At 40.7% G+C, this 20487-nt stretch overlaps 1 protein-coding gene across 1 annotated transcript; it reads left to right on the forward strand.

The window, feature by feature from the left end:
- Nucleotides 1–6621: 6621 nt before the first annotated feature.
- Nucleotides 6622–20154, forward strand: fam83h (family with sequence similarity 83 member H). Its single transcript, XM_022747268.1, has 8 exons — nucleotides 6622–6897; nucleotides 12318–12512; nucleotides 12621–12953; nucleotides 14212–14376; nucleotides 14526–14650; nucleotides 14736–15293; nucleotides 15425–17780; nucleotides 18470–20154. Exons 2-8 carry the CDS (start codon nucleotides 12390–12392, stop codon nucleotides 18488–18490), a joined length of 3681 nt encoding a protein of 1226 aa, XP_022602989.1. The 5' UTR covers nucleotides 6622–6897; nucleotides 12318–12389; the 3' UTR covers nucleotides 18491–20154.
- The last annotated feature ends 333 nt before the right edge of the window (nucleotides 20155–20487 follow it).

A 20487-nucleotide genomic window follows, 5' to 3' on the forward strand; every position in this document is an offset into this window, starting at 1 on the left:
ACGCAACATCACGTGTGTAACCTAGACGAGATGCTGCCCAAGTAATTAGAGATATATATTAGATAATTACTGTTTATCAATTACTTGTGGATAGCAATACGGAATTAGTTAAGTAGGTTTTGCTAAATCGACAAAAGGGGTTTAAATATCAGACAAGTCTTAAATATAACTGAATATATCAATGAATACAAGTGCGAAAATGAATAAGAAGTGTTGTTTTTCCTTCAACCTCGAATCAGTTGGTAAAAAAAGAGAAAAACTATGTATTCCTCTTTACCTGAAAGCTGATAAATAAATTATTGTATTCTGTTTTTAATCCCTAACACGATCATTTTATTTTTGTCTTAACCGATAGTAAAATATTTTCAACTGATGCAGTTTTTGTTTCATTTAAAGTAACATGCAACTGAGACGATGGCGGTGATATCAGGTTTCAGCTGAGAACACACTCCAGTCCAGTGTGGTTCAGTCCAGTAGGGGGCAGTATAAGACAACAATGCTGAAACGGAAATACTGTAATTGCAGTGCAGCTGAACAGGAGGGTGACATCTTTTGGTGCACAGTGGTATTTTAAGCAGTCTTGGGATTTCCAGCAAGGCACCGCCTATTTCTCAGCAGTAAACCAACTGGATTAGGTTTCCATTCCATCACAGTTAGTGAATAAACTTTTAATATCTGAGCGCTGGACACTGGAGAACCACTGCCAACTGTTAGGTCATCCTGATGACCCGATGAACTCCGTCAGGCTCACACATCTGCCAGAACACATGGGTTTTTCCAAATACATTCACAATAACTATTCACAAAACATACGTCCTTTCCCCAAACCAGGGCTCAATTGCACACAAGTAAAAAAATCTGATCTTTAATTTATTCCTATAGCCAAGATGACCAGTTTTGTCATGCCAGAAAGAAAAAACTATAAATAATATGTAGGTCATTGATGATAAAGTACGTGCGGCTCAACCAGTCACACAGCTGAAAAGAAAATTAATTACAGTAGGCATTTCACGATTACCTAAATAGTTTGTGGTGCTGTTGAACTGTATTGTGTTTTACAGAGATGTGTGTCCAATAATTAGTCTACCCTTACTGATATAAAAGGGACAGGCAAAATAATCCTAGATCTAAAATGACTTTTAAGTTGAATCGTCACCTTAACATTATGATTATGAGGATTTGCGATGTTGGATTATACTGTATTCATTTTAGCGAGGTGTACAGGCACCTGGGTGTATACAAACAGAGTTTATTTAGAAAGAATAAAGATGTGAAACATGCTCTTCTTGACCAGGCAGGAATTGTCTAGAACATTTGCACCCATCAAGTTGAGTTTTAACTGCTTTGTCAGCGTGTTCTGTTTGGTCACTGATATCCATCAGTACATGGCTGCACATTTATGCCTCTATCAGTCTTGTCTGCCTTTTTCATCGACAGCTCTTCCTGCAGCCTGTATTTGGTATTCATGGAAAATCAAATCCCAAGTGTTGGTGGTGCAATCTCAAACTAATCTGGGTCACATTTCTACTTTGAAAGAGGGTAAAGTTGTTTTTTTAATTTCCTGCTTTCTTCTCTGTCTGTACCTCTGAAGTGCTTTTCACACCTAGACCTGTTTTAGGACAGCATTAATTACCCAAGACGCCTGTGTGGTTTCAACCTCAATGACATTACTGACATTTGAACTTCCTGTAAGAGCCAGGAGTGCTTGCTGAGCTCTTCGAGCACAGCCGTCCTGTCTGGTGATGTTTAAGATAAAGTCCAAAGGTAAAGACCAGGCCTTCACAAGGGCCTCTCTAATGTGTGACAACCTGTAATTCTGAAATGAGCATTTCTTATATATATATATATTTTTTAAAAATGAACAGTCTTCAGATGTGCCCTTGAAGTATTTGTTGTTTGCTTTATCAAGCATCAATTATTATTAATAAGAGGTAGTAACAGGTTTAACAAAAAATCATGCCAACTATGATGGTGTCAAGCTGGTTAGATAATAAGACCCCTTGTTTCCTCTGACTTGTATCCTGTCTGTGAAGTTATGCATCATGTTTCTGGAATAATCATTACCGTCATTTTGTGGGTGGCAATAATGGATTGAAAACAACAACACCTGTCACAGGTATGTAGTGACGTTGTGAATGAAAAAAAAACTTCCACTCACTGGTGGGGCTTTCCTTCTACCTGAGCTGTTTATGGTTCATAATAATGCTCCACCCAGTACTGAAAACTGATTGTAATGCTTGTCACAGTCTCCTGACAAGATGTTGAGCTCAGGTCAAAGCGCACGCACACACACATACACACACACACACACACACACGATAACACACACATGATAACACACACGCAGGTTTGTCAGGTTTCTAAGACAAATCTCATTTAAAAGTACTTGACAGTGATTGAAGTGTTATCTATAATGACATAATGACAATTATATAATCAGGTCTCTTAGTCTCACACACACAAACACACACACACACACACACACACACACACACACACACACACACACACACACACACACACACACACACACACACATACACACACACACATAATCATTCTCATACATATTAAGGATCATATTTTACTCTGTTCTGCAGACAGAAGAAACATGAGGTGAAATGAAACATCATTATATGGTGGGTGGTAATCAGAATGTATTGTCTTCTCATTGGCACGAGACCCTGTGTACACATGTACTCAACAAAAACACAGAGTAACACACATATAGCCATTCAACTAGTGTATAGTGTTAAACATGTGTATGCACCTTTCCTCCCGGCACAGTGGTGTAAGGATGACCTCAAAGCCCCAGGCTCCAGAGAGTCACCTTATACTCAGGTGTGACATTACAGCGTGAGAAAAGCATGCTGGGTAAGCTCACAGGGCCACAGAGATGCAGGCTCAAGACAAACAGAGAGAGAGAAAGAGAGAAACAAGACAAGAGCACATTCACAGAGTAACGTCTTTGTATTACCTTTCTACAGCACTGAGGCACATTTCTATTCATCCAAGGAAACACTGATCAAATCTAACCAGGAACAAACGCCACATCATTTATGGACATGCACCAAATAAATTCAAGGGGAGGAAAAAAAAAATCAGCAAATAGCTTCAAATACAAATAAAAAACACACCCAGCATGGTCTGAAATTTAACTGAAATAAAAGTGCCCTGAACTGTTGGTGTTTTCTGATTCCTGATCCACCAAGCGACTCTCCATTTTTTATATAATACACAATTACCCTGCTTATATCTAATTTGCATGATCGCTCATCTCATCTTTTCTCTTTAAAAACACACAGAAGAATTTTTCAGTTTTTCTATGAAAAACCTTCCGAACAGGAAGAAGATATCATGTTTAACATCTATCATAATACACTCAGCTACCACTACTGTGATGTTATCCTGCCTTAACAAAGGTTAAACAGTTTCAGTTCAAGTGTTGATTCAATTGTATGATCATTTTGGCTGCTGTTGAATTGTATTGTTATATTGACAGGTGTTTCAACTGTTCTCTCACCCCTCATTGATATAAATGGGGCAAAATAGAAACTGTTTTCTAACATAAACTCCACCATACTCCTAGTTGCTGCAGCCTACTCCGTATCCATCACCACGTTTGCTATATACATATACTATATATATATATATATACATTGCAAAAATACAGAGAGATTTACCTGGCACTGATAGGCTTAATCAGCATTGTCTCGTTTGGCAAGGGCTTGAATGTAACAGATAAAGCCAAGCTAGCTGTTTCCCCATTTCCAGTCTTTCCAAAATGTCAAACTAAATCTTTAATAATGCATGTTACTACATTGGATTTCCTCATATGACTCCATATAGTGTATCCATACATGAGAGGTCACTGAATGTTCTGATGAGTATGAAAATTACCTTTACAATCTCAGCACTGAACCTAGATAAACACTTATTGGAGAAAAATCTGGACCTCAGTAATAGACAGAACTGTCCACCACCATCATCACAACACCAAATGAGGAAATAGACTAAATATTCTATGAAAATAGTGTTTGTTCCTCCAGTAGAGTCCAGAGACTTGGAGAATCTGAAATGGAGAACTGAGGCTTTTCTGAAGGCCCAACAACTTGGTGCACTTTATGTTTTCTACATATCTGTGCAGTTTGTACTTGTCGATAAAGCTCGTTTGAATTCAAATAGACCCAGATAAGACAGACTCCTCAGCCAGGCATGCTAAGGTGCAGGCCAGGATTTAGCTGGCGCCTAGACTCTTCCTGGACCTGTATACCTGTTCAATGGCTGCCAGGTACGTCAGAAAAGGGAGGATGATGGGGAGAGAGAGAGAGGGAGAGAGAGAGAGGCTAAACCAGGAAGACAGAGAAATAGAGAGGGGGTGGGGGTAGAGGGAGCGGGAGGGAGATGGCGTTTGGGTGCGGTAAGATGCCTTGAGCACATTCCTCTGAGCAACCGCACCCTGCGTTTCAGCGTCTATATACCTGTTAGTGTTTGTTATCAGAACTTGTTCATGTAAGCAGACGTTCTCTGTCAGCACTCATAATTCTGTCACAGGATGGTATTTCACACCCAAAACATTCAGGTTTTTTTTTCTTTTTTTTTTTATTGTGCTGTGATAGTCCACTAGTGACTCTCACAGTTGTATGCAAACATTCAACTCTCATTTCATATCTCTGTCACGCTGAGAGTTACACATTTTCATGATAGGAAGAGTATACAGGCATAGAGAGACCTCAGAAATGCGGCTGCTAAAGTGTGTGTGTGTCTAACAACTCAGTATGAAATGGGTGCTCAGGCAGACATTCAAACAGGAGGCACACCCTCAGGAGCAGGACTGAACACACAGTCATAAGTGTGTATGTTGCTATCAGAGGGCCATGAAACAAGGTGTGTTCTGTGTGATAGACACGTTTGAGGACAAAGGACGGCCCAAATAAAACTCACGCTCACACACTACTGCGTACTTAAACCTGTATTACACCTTGTGTCCAGGTTATGATTGCTGGCATATTTGCATGGAAGTGAATGACACAGAGAAAGAACTAAAGAATGAAAAAGAGAAGTTGTTATAAGTAGCCTAAATGAAGACAACAAGAAAGAGAGTGGAACACAAAAAGGACTGAGACTGGAGTTGGCATCTTTATATTACAAAATCAATAAGTGTTGGAATTAACTCAGTCAAGCAGAAAATGTATTAACATATTAAATAACCATTAATCTTTTGGCAAAAGGTGTGATTTGTTGTTAATGACAAATGAAGTATCGTCAATAAAGTATCACCTACAAATAATGGTTTATATACATGCATGGGGATATCCCAGACAAATAGTGACCCCGTATCTACCTCTCCTGCACTATGCCTGCATCGCCATTAGCAATGTGCTTCCCAAATCCAGCCCATGTTCAGAGAGGAGGAACCGAGCGGCGCAGCCTGGAGCAGGGAGGCTGGCTTTACAGAGGATTCACATACAGCAGAAACGGGAACTACTGGAGTCTGCAGACTCAGCACAAGGGTTCTGACATGGAGAAAAGAAACAGATGACTCATTTACTCAATGTTTCAGAGAGGAACATGATCTCCAAGGAAACCAACTTGCCTTATGCAACTTTTGATAAACACGAGCCACTGTAGGCAAAAATGATGTTAATGGGGTAATGGGAAATGGTGAGATGTAGGATAATGTAAGTAAGTAAGAAAGTAAGCAAGTAAGTAAGTAAGTAAGTTAGTAAGAGTAGAGAAGAGTCAAAAATTCAGCAAACTGACTCAGTAATGTCAATTACATTGCAATATATGTCTAAAGTTAACTAAATTAGCTCATTTTAGCTACCATAATCTAGTGGTCACACCAGACCAATTACAACTGTAGCAGCAACACTTCTGAGTCTGCTGAATTGAGAAATAGTGCGTTTTATTCATTGTGTAATTAAGTTTGCATTCACAAGTGAAAGAATGTGTTATTTCTTCTTTCATAACTTATGTAGTGCAGCTTTAAACTCGTGACACTGCTTGTCCTCCAGTAACTCAAGACTCAAGTGGACTTTCTTATCAACCAATCCATACACAAATGCAAAGTAGTGACATTTTGTTTCTCAGGGAACACTGAGAGGTTTAACATTTAAACAGTGTAAACACAACAGGTACTCGGTGCAAAAAGATAATGTTAAGTTGCCAAGACAAAACAAAACAAGTGCAAAACAGTGCACAGAAAAGACCAAACCAGTGCAAAGAGAAGATAAAACTGGTTCAGAAATAACACAAAACCAGTGCAAAGACAAAACAAAAAAGTGCAAGGCCAAAACAGAACATTAAAGAGTCAGTGCAAGCAGGATGACATGAACTGACTTATTTGAAGAAAGCTGGAAGAAACTGACACATCCAAGAGAAAGAGTTTTGGGTAAAAGTTTGGAGAAACTTCCCCCTTTGTTCCACAAAGACTAGATAAAACACCAATTAGCAGCCATGACATAAAAGCCAGCACTTTTGAAATATGCCACTGGGAGTGAACTTCCAATGGTTTTATGTTCCCAGTGATCAACGGGTTTGGGAGGAGTCTCACCGGTGGGAAAGCCCTGCCCAACAGGAGTCGCCCCGCTTCTTCCTCATTCACCGCGGTCCTCTGTGCCATAGTGGCGGTGGAGGTTCACATACCGCCGAGTGAAGCGCTCAGCCCGGGCCTGGAGTAGGAGCTGCCTCGTTTCGCCTGTGTTCGCTCGGCTGGCAGTGGAGGCTGCGCACCGGGGGTTTGGGTGGAGTTCGTACCCGGTCCGAGGAATGTGACGCACGGACGGAAGGAGACGCACATCGGCGGTTTCACCGGAGAAAGCAATACCTGTTGGGAAAAAAACAAACAAGCAACAACAAGACGAGACGAGACAAGTTCTGCAGCAGAGTTAGGAGGTACGAAGTGGAAATAAAGACCAACTGTGGAAATGCAACCTGGGACGAAGAGATGTTCAGAGATAATAGCATATTACTATCCATTCTTTGCTAATGAATCCCGCCCTCTTTTATTCTATTCTAGCTGTGTCCTGCTTTATTCTATTCTGTGTATTTTCCTTCCCTGACTTATTCTAACAACCACTAACTCTATCATGTGCTATTCTATTCTATTCCATTCTATTGTTTCCTGTCTTGTTTTATTCAGTGCTAACTTTATCCTGCTGTATAATATTCTACTGTACTACTGTATTGTTTCCTGTCTTGTCAGTTTTCTAATGATGTCTGCTCTATTATTTTCTATTTATTGCTCCATTAATGTCAATGGAATTAAAAAAAAAAGTGAAATGCGGGTTACTCTCCTCATTAGCCGCTTGCAGTTTATACAGGATGAAGTCATCCAGGTAGCTGCTGTGCATTGCAAAACCTGAACAGTATTGTTATTACAGTCTGAGTACACAGTTCAGGGCTCGGCGTTGGCTGGCTCTAACTAACTGTGCTGCTCTCTTTCCAGTCCTTTGAAGACATTCAAGAGAGAGAAAAAAACACTACTTGGAAAAATAACAAGGTTTCAGACTGTGTGGAGCTTTGTCTTGTCCTGCAGGGAGCCATGGGTGTTAAATGGTGCTTCAAAAGGCAGGGACACTTTTACAAGCCTGGTCAATGGCTTGGTTGCACAATGGCATGTATGTCATTGTTATTAGGCCAACTTGAGATCCCTCTAATTTGAGGATAATTGGTGAGATAATACACATTCCTTGCCTTCTAAATAATACAGTTTGTCTGTTGAACAAGGAAAGCACCCACCACATGTCCTCTCCTATAGATGCTGGTCTCCTATAGGCTCTGATAATATCTTTATGTTTGCGGCTTTGATTCAAACAAGCAATGTATTGATTTAAACTTACAGGCTTTCCCTCAATTCAGTGAGTGAGTCACTGCACTGGAATAGTTCAGCATGTGGTTATAATTTGAGGGAAAAAGTCTGTGGTGCCAGCTTTTTCTGTGGTGCGTCAGTGCAATGTGTGCCCCTTATTATAGATTCCATCTTGTCACACCAGCCATATGGTGAAGGCTTCATCCCATTCATTAGTCTGTTTGCATTGTATATGTCACAAGGGGTCAGTATCTGTTCGTATAGGTGGGGTCATTCATGTGTGAGCACTATTGTGCTTTCAGAGGGAGAGGAAGTGATGTAGAGACATTTTCATGCTTTTACTGTTGTGTTTTTCACTCAAGACGACCGCAGACATTAAAGCATTTGGAACACATGACGAGGACCTCATTGGACCTGTTTTTCTCGCAGTGCTGCTGTGTTAAAAACAGCTAGAGAAAGGGGAGGATTCATGCTGCTGTGTGCACATGCAGTATACATTCACCTGACCTTGAGCTGTCTTTTGTGCGGCATTCAACGGCCTTGCTGAGGTGTGATGATGTACAGAGAGACAAGATGTGCTCTGTGTTTGCTCTTATCTACGCTTGCGTGTGTTAATCAGACTAAAGGTGGCCCTGAAAGGTTCTGACAGGAGCATCAGGAGATGACTGGCTCATCCGTTCAAACCTGTTTTCAGGTATTTTGTTCTCGCTCCATTCACCATTCACAAATCATTATCACACAAAATGAATCGACTGAAGAGGTATGTCAGATCAATCAGTGTTTGTTTAGGGAGGTGTGTTCAGATGTGTGTGTGTGTGAGAGTGTGTGAGAGTGAGAGAGAGACAAAGAGAAACAGAAAGAGTGAAGAAAATACTTTTTGGAGTTTGTGCTTGATAGTTTGTGTCTCGTCTGACTTTATTCTCTTAATTCAGACAGCGAGACATTAAAATGTTCTCTCCTTCAGCTCTTCTCTTGCCGGTTCTCTCCTTCTTCTCGTTTCAGTGTTGCTGCAGGAATGCTGAGAATGAGCCATTTACACGCTTAGTGAGCAAACATTGGGCCCATCTGAATATTGGGTTTATCAGCCTGGAGTAGCTGCAGTCGGTTGCCGCCTGCCTGTCCTGTGGTGGTTTAGTCTTTCAAAGTGGCTTTGTTTATGGTGCATTTAGAGCAGACTCGTCCCTGTGCGGGCGGCAGAATGTTTTAAGGATGAACAGAGAGAGAAAGATCATTGTCATGTGTCACTTTCTACAGCTTGATGTTTACAGTGGTTGCTATAACAACAAACAAAGCAGCAGTTTTTGTTTGCATATGCTACCAGTCAGTCAGGTGAGGTGGGGAAAGTCTGTCATGCCTCTTACATTGTGCTATTCTTCTGCTGCTTCATTCTGCTCAGACTCAGAGGTCAGGAGGGTGAATAAGGCACCCCTGGGCTCTGTTTAGTGCAACTATGCTCTTGGGTCACCCACTTAGCTCATATTCACCTCAGGGTTGATTTGCACTGATCGCTGTCTTCTTCTAAGGTTTTTCGTAACTGAAAAACTGTAACAGCATGACTAACTATTTCATAATTTGATAGGCACTCGCAGTGTTTTTTGGCTGCTGTTGAGGTTTACACTTTATGACGAGCACAGACAGGTGCACATCTCTCACTTTATGACTGTAAAGTACTCAGGTATGCACTTGACTGCTGCATCAGCAAATTTACTTGCATATAGATCTTGCCTCAGGCTGCTAGATCTCTATAAAATAAGGAACAAAATGGCTCAAAGTACTTGCGATTCTTCCACATTAGAAACTTGCTGTGAGTAAAATTATTCCATGCAACCACCATTTATTCCATGCAACCAGTATGTGCGCCCAGTATGCCTCCCTGCCCACCGCGAAACTGTGGAAGGGGAACAGAACACCGCAAAGGCCTAATTTCTATGGCTAGAAATGAGAAAGGAAACAGGATGTCAGCCATTTTGCCAACAGATGAATCACCACAGAGACACGTGGTGGAAGTTATCCCCAGGCTAGGCCAGGCCAGGCTACCCTGTGACTCACCAGGCCTCTGACTAAACTGGGTTTTCACAGTAATTGCGGGTTAGGACTTGGACGCTTTTGTTATCACCACCGATCACCAAAGTGTGTGGAAGTTTACAGAAAACACATCACACGCACTTTTTTAAGTGGGTACACCTTGCAAAACACCTACTCACCATTCAATCCCCAGGTTACACACACATACACCCTGATCATGTACTCAGACTGTCAGTCAACCAGTTCCTAAGACTGCATTTCCATGGTGATGCATCCACACAGTCAAAAACACATCCTGTTTTGACAACATGCTACAATGTGCAGAAGAGATTTACCAAACGTTAAACAGCCAACCGTATGAATCAATACCTCCAGTTTTAATAACTCAGGTCTTGATAACCCATCAGATGACCCATCCAGCATGCAGCTGTCAGGACCACATTAAATATCAATGAGGGGGGTGTCCGGGTTGGCTCAGTTTATGGTGCATAACACAAAACTATGTTGTGGGTTGGAATTGAGCCTTGGCCCTTTCTACATGTTGCATTCTTTCTCCTTCCTTTATCTAATGCCAAACAAAATATTAGAAGGCATCAGATGGCACTGATGAACTAATTCCTCTTTTGGAAGCAGATATACCACACAATAGTTAACAAATGCCAAATATTTTTTGCCTAAACATACACTTAACACAGCAGATTGAACCAGCTATTGTTATTAGAGCTTAGGCAAAAGCCAAGTTCCAGTTTCTCATTGTGAAGGTTTGCTGCTTTTATGTTTCTTGAAATGTTGGTTGGACAAAACAAGCTACTAGGAGGCAATGCCTCAGGCCCCCCTAGGGAAACTGATGGGCATTTTTCACTATTTTAACATTTATAAACCAAACAATTACACTTGTTACTTGTTACAACATCCCCTCTTGTTGTGTTTTATGTTCATAAAGTTTCTGCTTGTGTGGGATGGTTGTCCTTGCTTTCCCCCTGCCATCTGCCTTTCAATCGCGTTCTCTGACTGTGGCTTTGTGTCTCTTTTGGGCTGGGAGTAGAGATGGTCGGTGTAGCGTCTCATCATCGTGTGTGCAGGATTGGAGAAGTTGTCCGTAAGCCCTACAGGTCTTCAGCGCTCTCTCTTTCTCATGCAAACAATCACACATTCACAAATTGTTATGTGACAATGTTCCTTTCAAAACGTTGAATTAAGTCAGTTCAAGTCATGACATAACTAATACCACACTCATTGTGCTCTCCTGAATAAATTTGCTCGCTATGACTGACACAGATTTTTCAGGATGAGGTCTGAGTAGCAACTTGAAGCATGACGCACCAGCATGACAAGTTTGCTTAGCAGAGATATGAGAGAACCTGTCCATACACCTCTTCGTGCCTTTCCCACCTCTCCCTTACACGTTCCTTTTCTCTCACTTGACTTTCTCCTTTCTCTTCCCCCCCATTGTGCTTTCTCTATCCTGCTGTTTTTCTTTGTTCTTACCTTTGTGAACAGTTTGCTCACAAGCCCGATTGAATTTCAGTTAATCACTGGTACTACCACAAGCAGGATATTTCATTGATGAATACAGCTCTAATGTTACATCAAACAGGCCGTTAAGCTAAGTGTGTGATGCCATAAATGAGAACTAAGTCAAGTTAACTTTTAATCACAGTCTAACTTTAAGAATATTTACATTGAACTAAATGACGAATCAGCCTGTGCATATTCTCATTTGTCCAGGTCATAGTATCCTAAAGGAGTTTAAATCGAAAAAACAACTGGACTTGATTATTTGTCTGGGAAGACGTTTCACCTCTCATCCAAGAGGCTTCATCAGTTCATGTACGCATCTGACCAGGCTGGGACTGGTCCTTTAGGATAAATGACGAATAAAGCATGATATGATGCCCCAGATGATGCATTACACAATGAGTAATGAAAAAGTTTAGATATCTTTTCTTATTTAGTTGGAAATTATTTATTTGTATTGCCCTTTATTTTTTCTCAATGTCATCAAGTCAAATATGCAACACGCTAGTTTTAGTTTAGTGAAAGTGCCAGATGTATTTTCTATTTGTATAATATTAATGACAACAAAAACTAGTAGAATACATGAAACACAGCTCAATAATTATTGATTCGAAACTCTCCATCTGTCTCTGTCAGGTAATCTGCCTGCTTTTGCACCCTGACAGAGCTTTCTTCCCTCTCATCACCCTAGGGAATATTTAGTTTAAATATGACTATTGTATATCATGGAAGGAGCAGTGGTGTGTTATCTGCAGTATATGCAACTACAACAGCACTGTGACTTGAACACATGAAAATATTTGATTGTTTTTGTACTTGGAAGATATTCTTTTAGCTCTGAGATTCTTAGAAACCTACAATATGCTGTTTGTGTAAGCCTCCAAAACAGGCTGTACAGACGTGCAGAAGGCTTAAATTCTCTGTGCACTGACCTTTTCTTTCTTCTGACGTTTCTGTACAGGTTCAAATTCCTCCTCCCTCACCTCTCTTCACCCCTGAGCCCTAGCCTTTGATCCCACTCTTCTCTTCAACCATGGCGCACAGATCTCAGAGTTCATCGATTGGTGATAACCCTCTTGACCCAAACTACCTGCCCCCACACTATCGTGAGGAGTACCGTCTAGCTATTGATGCTCTGATAGAAAACGACATACAGGTAACACTTCAATTTTCTAATTGTATGTTTTGGGTGTAAAATACTTCAAAATTACATGTACAGTACATAGATTTTATGATGTAATGAATTACTCTCCTGTCTCACCAGGGCTACTATGAGTTCCTCCAGATGGCAGATGTGGTCAGTTTCCTGGCACAGCCAGAAATTGAACTCATCAAATCCACAATCCAGGTACCCAATCGAACCTCCGGTGTGCCAGAGCTGACGTACCAGGAGGGAGGTTATGAGGCTGATGGCTCCTCCGACACCTACTGGCCGGTGCAGTCCGACCTGGCTGCCCCAGGGCTGGACCTTGGCTGGCCGCTGCCACAGCACAGCTTTGTTGGGCCCACAGAGGTCACTACTCTGGTCAATCCCTCCGACCCAGACATGCCTAGCATCAAGGAGCAAGCTAGGAGACTTATCAAGAATGCACGTCAAGTGAGTAAGAGGGAGGGATATGAAACAGAAAGAATTTAAACTTGCAGATCTGGATTGCTTTCAGAGGTATTTCTGAGAAAAAATTTAAATGTGAAAATGAGATCAAAGCATTCCATGTTTATACATGTACATTTATTCAATGTGTACAAATACAAATATGCTACGCTTTAGTGTTTAGGTGTGTACATTGTCATGTCTGATCTACACTCCATATAGTAAATTAACACACTATTTCTTATTTATGAGTATCCTCTTTCTGTCTTATCAGTATGTACAGTACAAATCAAGTGTTATCTCTTAGAAAAAAAAAGAAGAAAAAAAAGAGTTGAGATAAAAGGCTGCCAGTGACTAGTGCATATGTGGCTTATGCTATCTCATTATTAGTTTAATATTACTTTTTATCTGCCACTCTCAGATTTGCTACCACTCCCTTTCAGATGAATGTCTAACTGGTTGGCCTTTAGCTAAATCAAAAATAAAATTAACGCACAGTCTACATGCCAAATGTCAAGAGCAGTCAAACCTGTTGGTGTAGTGGTTCATGTTGCTATCTGTCCTCCATTTCTGTCTGTGTGTTTGGAGAGTATGTCTGTGTCTTTTAAAATTTACGAGTGTGTCTATTTCATGAATTAAGTTAAGTGTTTCAACATGCACACGGAGGACACAAAGGTTCTAAAAGACAGGAGTCATTAATCTTACTATGCCATGCTTGTTACGTATGTATTTTACGTAATTCACCCACGCTGTACTGCTGATAAACTGGGTGTAGTTAAATACATGTGTTGTCTCAGTCTTATTTTGTTGAGAGGTGATATTCATTCAAATGCAATAAACTGAGGGATATGACTTAACGTCTCTTCACCTGTGTGAAGAAAGGTTAACTTCATTGCAGTGTGGAGCAGTGTTAATGATGTTACTGAACAAATTATAGTCCTATTCAATGTTCACAATTTCATGACAAACCTTTACGCAATTCCATCAAAGGTGTCATACACTTGTACATAGTGTATTTATTATGTAGCCCTTTTTAAGATGATAATGTTCTATGCTTTATCTTCTTCTGCTGATTAACACAGTGAACAGCTGCCACTGCCAAAGTTCCTTCAAATTATGTAAATGTCCAGGGTTGCAATTTTAAATCACCAATTTTTTAACCAACAGACTTTAGACTACAAAATAATTTCAAAGCCAGACTACCAAAGACCACATTATACTGAACAAACCTTGACTAGTTTTCTCGTTTGCTCTTCTGCTCCAGGTTATTGCTGTGGTGATGGATATGTTCACAGATGTTGACATTTTTGCTGACCTCTTGGATGCAGCAACACGCCACGTCCCTGTTTACATTCTACTCGATGAACACGAAGCCCATCACTTTGTGTCTATGGTCATCAACTGCAAAGTCAACTTGGACTTAATTCCTGTGAGTTTGGCTTTTCATTACAAATCTTCTCAAAAGATTGGGCTAACACTTGGCTATTATTTATTATTTTATTTATTCATTTATATCACATCATTTTCAGGAAGGCTTATATATGTATCCATAACATGGTTGAATTTTTGGTTTTACAGATGATGCGTGTCAGGACTGTGGCAGGAATACCCTATTATTCCCGGACGGGAAAGTCATTCAAGGGACAGGTGAAAGATCGTTTCCTACTCTCTGACTGCAGGGCTGTACTCAGTGGGAACTATAGGTTAGTCATTTAATTATATTAATTATGAGTGAGTTTATTTAATTCCCAAGACTCCTATGCCATTCATTCTCTAAATTTCTTATAGTTTCATGTGGTCCTACGAGAAGATCCACCGCTGCATCGCCCACCTCTTCCTTGGGGAGTTGGTTGCCACCTTTGATGAAGAGTTTCGCATTCTCTTTGCTCAGTCAGAGCCTCTAGTCGTTGACCCCTCAGATGGAGCACTTGCTATCTCTGACACCAGCAGCACCAGCAGTTACGTAAGCAGCCAGTTTGGGTTGAAGAGGACCCAGTCTTTGCGTAACCCCATAGGATACCGCAGGCAACCTGAGATTCCCTCTGCCTTCCCCTATGGAGACTCTGATCGTAACCTTGCACTTCCTTTCCGGAGGAATGACCCATATCGTCACACCATTGAACCTGGGGCAGGAATTACAATTGGAAAATTTTCCCAGCAACAGTTTCGTCTGCAGCAATCCTTCCTGGAGCAGGGAAGATCCATAGTATCCAGGCAGATGGAGATCAGTGGCAGTGCGTTCAAGAGGCACAGCTATGCAGAGGGAACCCAGGAAAACTACACATCATCAAGGCAATACATGAAGCACAGAGTCATGAATAATCTGGAAGAGACAGACTTCCAAAGGTAGTTAACCTTTTAATACCTATAACTGTTTGGAGTCTTAATTAAATCAGGCATCACATCTTGTGTGAGTCTTTGCACATAATTATTAATTTATAACGAAACAAATAAGAACCACTGTATTTTCTTTACAGGGAGCAGATCCAAAGTAGCCATTTCTACAGTGAAGGGCCTGGGCCAGGTTCTGGCCATGGACACTATGACAGACTTCGAGGTCATCCTCCACACCTCTCCATTGACCAGTATTCAGACTCAAGCTTTCGCTCAGAACTGGAGCCTCCTCCTGGTCGAGATTACCTTTCATCTGAGGATTTGATAGGACCTGAGGGGCACCAAGCACCTCCATTACCTGGGAGATATGGAGGAGGATCCTCCCATAAGAGGCCAACCATAGGTCAGGCATATGCCTGCCAGAGCTCACCCACACAGCCCCATCCACCAGAGAAGAAACAGTTTCTCAAACAATCTGATCAAGAGTATGATCAAGATGCAAGTGTTAAGCAAGGCCTGAGGAGTTGGAGAATCAACTCCTATCTTAGCACATATGAGGACGGTGGAGAAGAAGGTCTGACGCAGCCTATGGGGACTGATGCATTTGAAGATCCTCCACCATCTCAGCAGCTTAGTGCTGCTGAAACTTCAGCTACTCGCTTTGGAAAACCTAATGTTCCACCAAAGCCCAGACCAGATTTCACAAGACCACGCTTTGGAAAGCCCAAATTGCCTGAGAGCAGCAATAAAGACTCTGCTCCAACAACTAAGGATCTGCTGTCCTCAGGCAGTGGCTTGAAGTCATTTTTACTGGACAAAAAAGAGGGGGAAGTGGAGAAGGAATGGGAGAGAGAACTAGAGAGGGGCAAAGCAAAGGAGACGGATGTGGAGGTGAAAGAGGGTCCAGATTACTTGCTGTCAAAACATGAATCATTCCGTAGTCGCATTAACCCACTTCTTCAACGTAGCTCTCGTCTACGTTCCTCACTTATATTCTCATCTTCCAAGGCAGAGATACACAGTGGTAGTGTTGGATTAAAAGCAGCCACAGAGGAAGATGAGGAGTTAGACACAGTTCGCACTTCCTCAATTGTGGCCCAGATCCTAGAAAAGAGGAGGTCATTGACTCGTGAGCCTTTTGAGTGGAGAAAGAAGACTGAAGACAAAGATAAGGAGAAAGAAAAGGACAAGGAGAAAGACAAAGAAGAAAAAGAGAAGGAGAAAGAGTGTCAGCAAAAGGAAAAGGAGATGGGATTGAAAGATGACATTAAAGTAAAGGATGAATCTCAGAAAACTAACACGGAGGTAAAGACAACAACTGTTGAAAAATGTGAAGGCACAACATCATCATCTCTGAACATGAATGACCCAGCCAGTCGACTGCAGTATTTCAAAGATCTTGCTGCCAAGAGAAAAGCCTCAAAAATGGACATAGAGTCATCGTTAAAAATCCCAGAGCCTGCTGAAAAAAAACCAGACCTCTCTGATAAACCTCTCAAAACTACAACGAATCCAAAGAACTCAACTGTCTCTGTCGGTTTAACAGAACCTGAACCAAAGAAGACAGACATCTCTGCAAAACTGGCAGAGCTGACTCGCAGACCTTCATTTAGTTCCTCAAAACCACCAATAAACTATGCCAAGCCTTCTGTGAGTAACCTGAAACCTTCAGAGACATCTCAACCTCATAAAGAGGAGAATGCCTCAGAGGGTCTAAAGAAGGATATATTCAAGTCTCTAAAGCCTATTCCTTCACCTAAGCTCTTCAAGAGGGATCAGCTTAAGCTCAAAGGACTGAATCCTCGTCGCATCTCCTGTGATGATGAAATTCTGACCACAGATGCTACAGATGCAGAGAAGAGTGAACTGAAAAAGAGCCGCTCTCACAGTTCTTCAACTCTGTCACGTGATGAATCTAAGGCAGGACAGAAAATGATGGGATCTAATACATCCATCAACACACTCGGTGAGGGAAAGGGTGAGGGTAAGGCACTCGACTTCTTAAAGAAGCAGACTCAGAAGCTAAAGGGAATCCTTGGGCCTAAGGATAAAGAAAAGAAATCTTCTGGAGATGATAGGGGCATGAGCATGGTCAAAGAGATCACTGAAGATTCAATCAAAAAGCAGAGTTCATCAGCTAAAGATACCAGCGCTAGCACTACCGACCAAACTACAGCCAATCATAAGTCAGCGACCGGGACGTCAGGCCCGTCTCGATACCAGCCCCCGGGCAGCTCTGTTTTGTTCAGTAGCAACCTACGAGATGACACCAAAGTCATTCTGGAGCAGATCTCGGCCAACAGCCAGAAAAACCGACTGGAGAGGGATGAAACAGGGGGAGACAGAGATAGTGACACCGGGGAGAAGGGGCTTGAGAGACAGAACTCCATAAAAAAGAATCGATTTCTGCGACCACAGGGCAACATCCAGGAGCGTGAGGGATTGCTGAAGAGGATAGAGAGCATGAGGAAGGAGAAGAAGGTCTACAGCCGCTTTGAGGTACTCTCTCAATGCAAGGATGATGTTTGCAGCGTAGATGGATAGTGTAGAAAGAAATATAAACAAAAGTACTACATGTACTAGTCAGATCTCAGGTTTAGATTAAGTCATGTTAGAAAAAAGGCAGCTGTTCAAAATTCAAAGACCAAATTGTGTTTGGTCTGACTTAATCAATTACAGCAGTATACACTTGTGTGTGTAGCATACAGTCCAATTAAAATAGTAAAACGTGAGAATTATCTCTGCAACTATCTGAGCCATATAAATAATCAGATGTTTAAAATTTTTAAAAGTTTTTAATGATAATTTTTATATATGGCCTACAAAATTATAGATTAGATAATTTTGTTTGTATAATTGAAAATAGTTTGCCCAAATAACGGCAGACTAATATTTAACCTAAGGTCTCCTTATAAGCTGTGGAAGCTTTGTTGCCTTATACATTAGAAATCTAGTCAAACTACAGTATGTCATTGTTATAATTATTACCATTTTAAATAGAATTTGATTTTACCTTGCTTGTATATCGGTTAGTGTCATTGAGCTAAGCAGAATACTGTACTTAGGACGGTCCCCTGAGGCCTGAGGAATAATGTCGTATCAAGGAGGAAGAGGGAAAGGACAGACAAAAATGGGTGGGAGTTTGTACTCTGTTGCATTCACTCTTCTCCCTGTTGTTCTGTTAACAGATGGGGAATAGCCTGGGTTAACGAAAGACGGAGGAGCGGCCTTTTAAATGGAAACTATTTATGCAAGATGATCAAAAAGACCCATTGTCCACATGTGCCAGCGACACTATCCAAGTACCTCTGGGTACTGCAACACTGCAGCCTTTCCTGGATTTTCACATTGAGTAATAAAACTTGAAAAGACTATATATATAATTATATATATATAAATGCAAACTAACAAACTTAAGTCATTGAGTTTGGAATGTGCCCATTTGCCAAGACCTGCTACTACTTTTTCCTTATATGGTGAGAGAGAAGAGTGACTCTACTTGCATACTGGCTGCATTGGCTGATGTTTCACCAACCAGAAAAAGGGAGGGCAGTTTACCTATAACTGAGCTTGTATGAACGTGACTGAGGGAGTTAGAAGATAAGAGAAAGACAGTACATGTTACACCTAGGGGAAAGAAAATAAGATACACGCCAGTCAAAAAAACATGGCAGTAAATGACTGCACATGTCTAGTACCAGTGTTGTCTGTTTCTGCAAGTGAGTGGGTAACTAGGACTTGTTTAAAGTTAAACACAAGACAGTGTCCTTGGGGATTCACTGTGTGCCAATTGCCCACTGGGGGCATTACCAAAGCTAGAGGGACTATTATTAACCCAGCCCAGAAAGCAAAGATGAGGATATGAAGATAAAGAGAATGAGTGTTGATGACAGGTGAATATTTAAGGGCAAGTCTGTGAAATTATAGGAAGAGATACAAAATAGAATCAGCAGATGAAAAAATGTGTTTCCTAATGTGTAATTCTGATGTTAAGGCAGCACCAGTAGAGTTTTGGTTGAAAGTAGAGCCTCTAGTGAACTTTACCCTCTCAAAGGAGTGTTATGTACCTTTTTATTAAGGCGTGGATCCACTTCTCAGGGTTGACAATGTCAAGTAACCATTCAGAGAGGGGGACTAATGTTGGGACTATGTTCAGAGGAGTGGAGTTAAAAACAATTATATGTACAACTGTTTGTCTTATGCAATGTTGACCTGAATCACTGTAAAAAAGAAAAAAGAAAAAGAAAAAAAAAAAAAGGACAATTTTTACGTGACTAAGAATTGTGCCCCTGTTTCTCTCTCCTTCCTGGACTTTTGAATTAGTCATCACCTCGTAAGAAAAGGAATAGTAAAACGATAGGTACATTTTGCATACTGGAGCAGGGCCATGCCTCCTTACATAAGGCATTTAACTTCTGAGAACTACGCCCTACACAGGACTTCTATCTCCTTTGTTAGCCTGTAAATACCATGGAACCAAAGATTTTATTATATGATAGAGTTCCCAGGCTGCTTGACAGCTCAACTGAACATCAAACCATTTAATGTTTAGTGTTTTTTCGTACAGTACATCAAAAGAACACTTCAGGGGTTACACTGTTTTCTATACAAGGTTATATGTATATATTTATGTAAAAAAGGTCTTGTTGACAATATAAGTAACAAATTTGATTATGATCACCCTCACTGTACTATCAACGTGCCTTATCTCCATTTTTATAAGTATGTGGTCTTGGCTGTAAAAAGTAATTGGCATTAATTAAGGGGGAATCAGTTCCACAGGGTAAATGTCTTATTTTTAAAAACCTAAAATAGTATTACATTGTATTTGAACTACTGCAACAAGTGTTTTATTAAATCTCTTAAAACCGAAGTTGAATGTGGCTGTGTGCACATGTATGCTGTAGGTCTGTATATTTTCCTGAATGGCTCTTCATTTATAGGTTCTCTAAGATTAAAATAATAAAATCCTTCCTAGAAACCATATATTTTTTTAAATATATGAACACCTTTCAATCAATCAATCAATCAATCAATACACAATATTAAAGTAAAATGACAATTGTATCATACAGGATACTACTACTATCATCTACATATCTCAAAAACAGCATTCACTGGTCACAGAATGTAAAATATTTCAGGTTTCATAAACACATCTCATTTGCAGATATTCCAACAATAAACTGGATCACAAAAACAAACC

Source organism: Seriola dumerili, unplaced genomic scaffold, assembly GCF_002260705.1.
Source record: "Seriola dumerili isolate Sdu_G_001 unplaced genomic scaffold, Sdu_1.0 BDQW01000110.1, whole genome shotgun sequence".
NCBI lineage: Eukaryota > Metazoa > Chordata > Actinopteri > Carangiformes > Carangidae > Seriola > Seriola dumerili.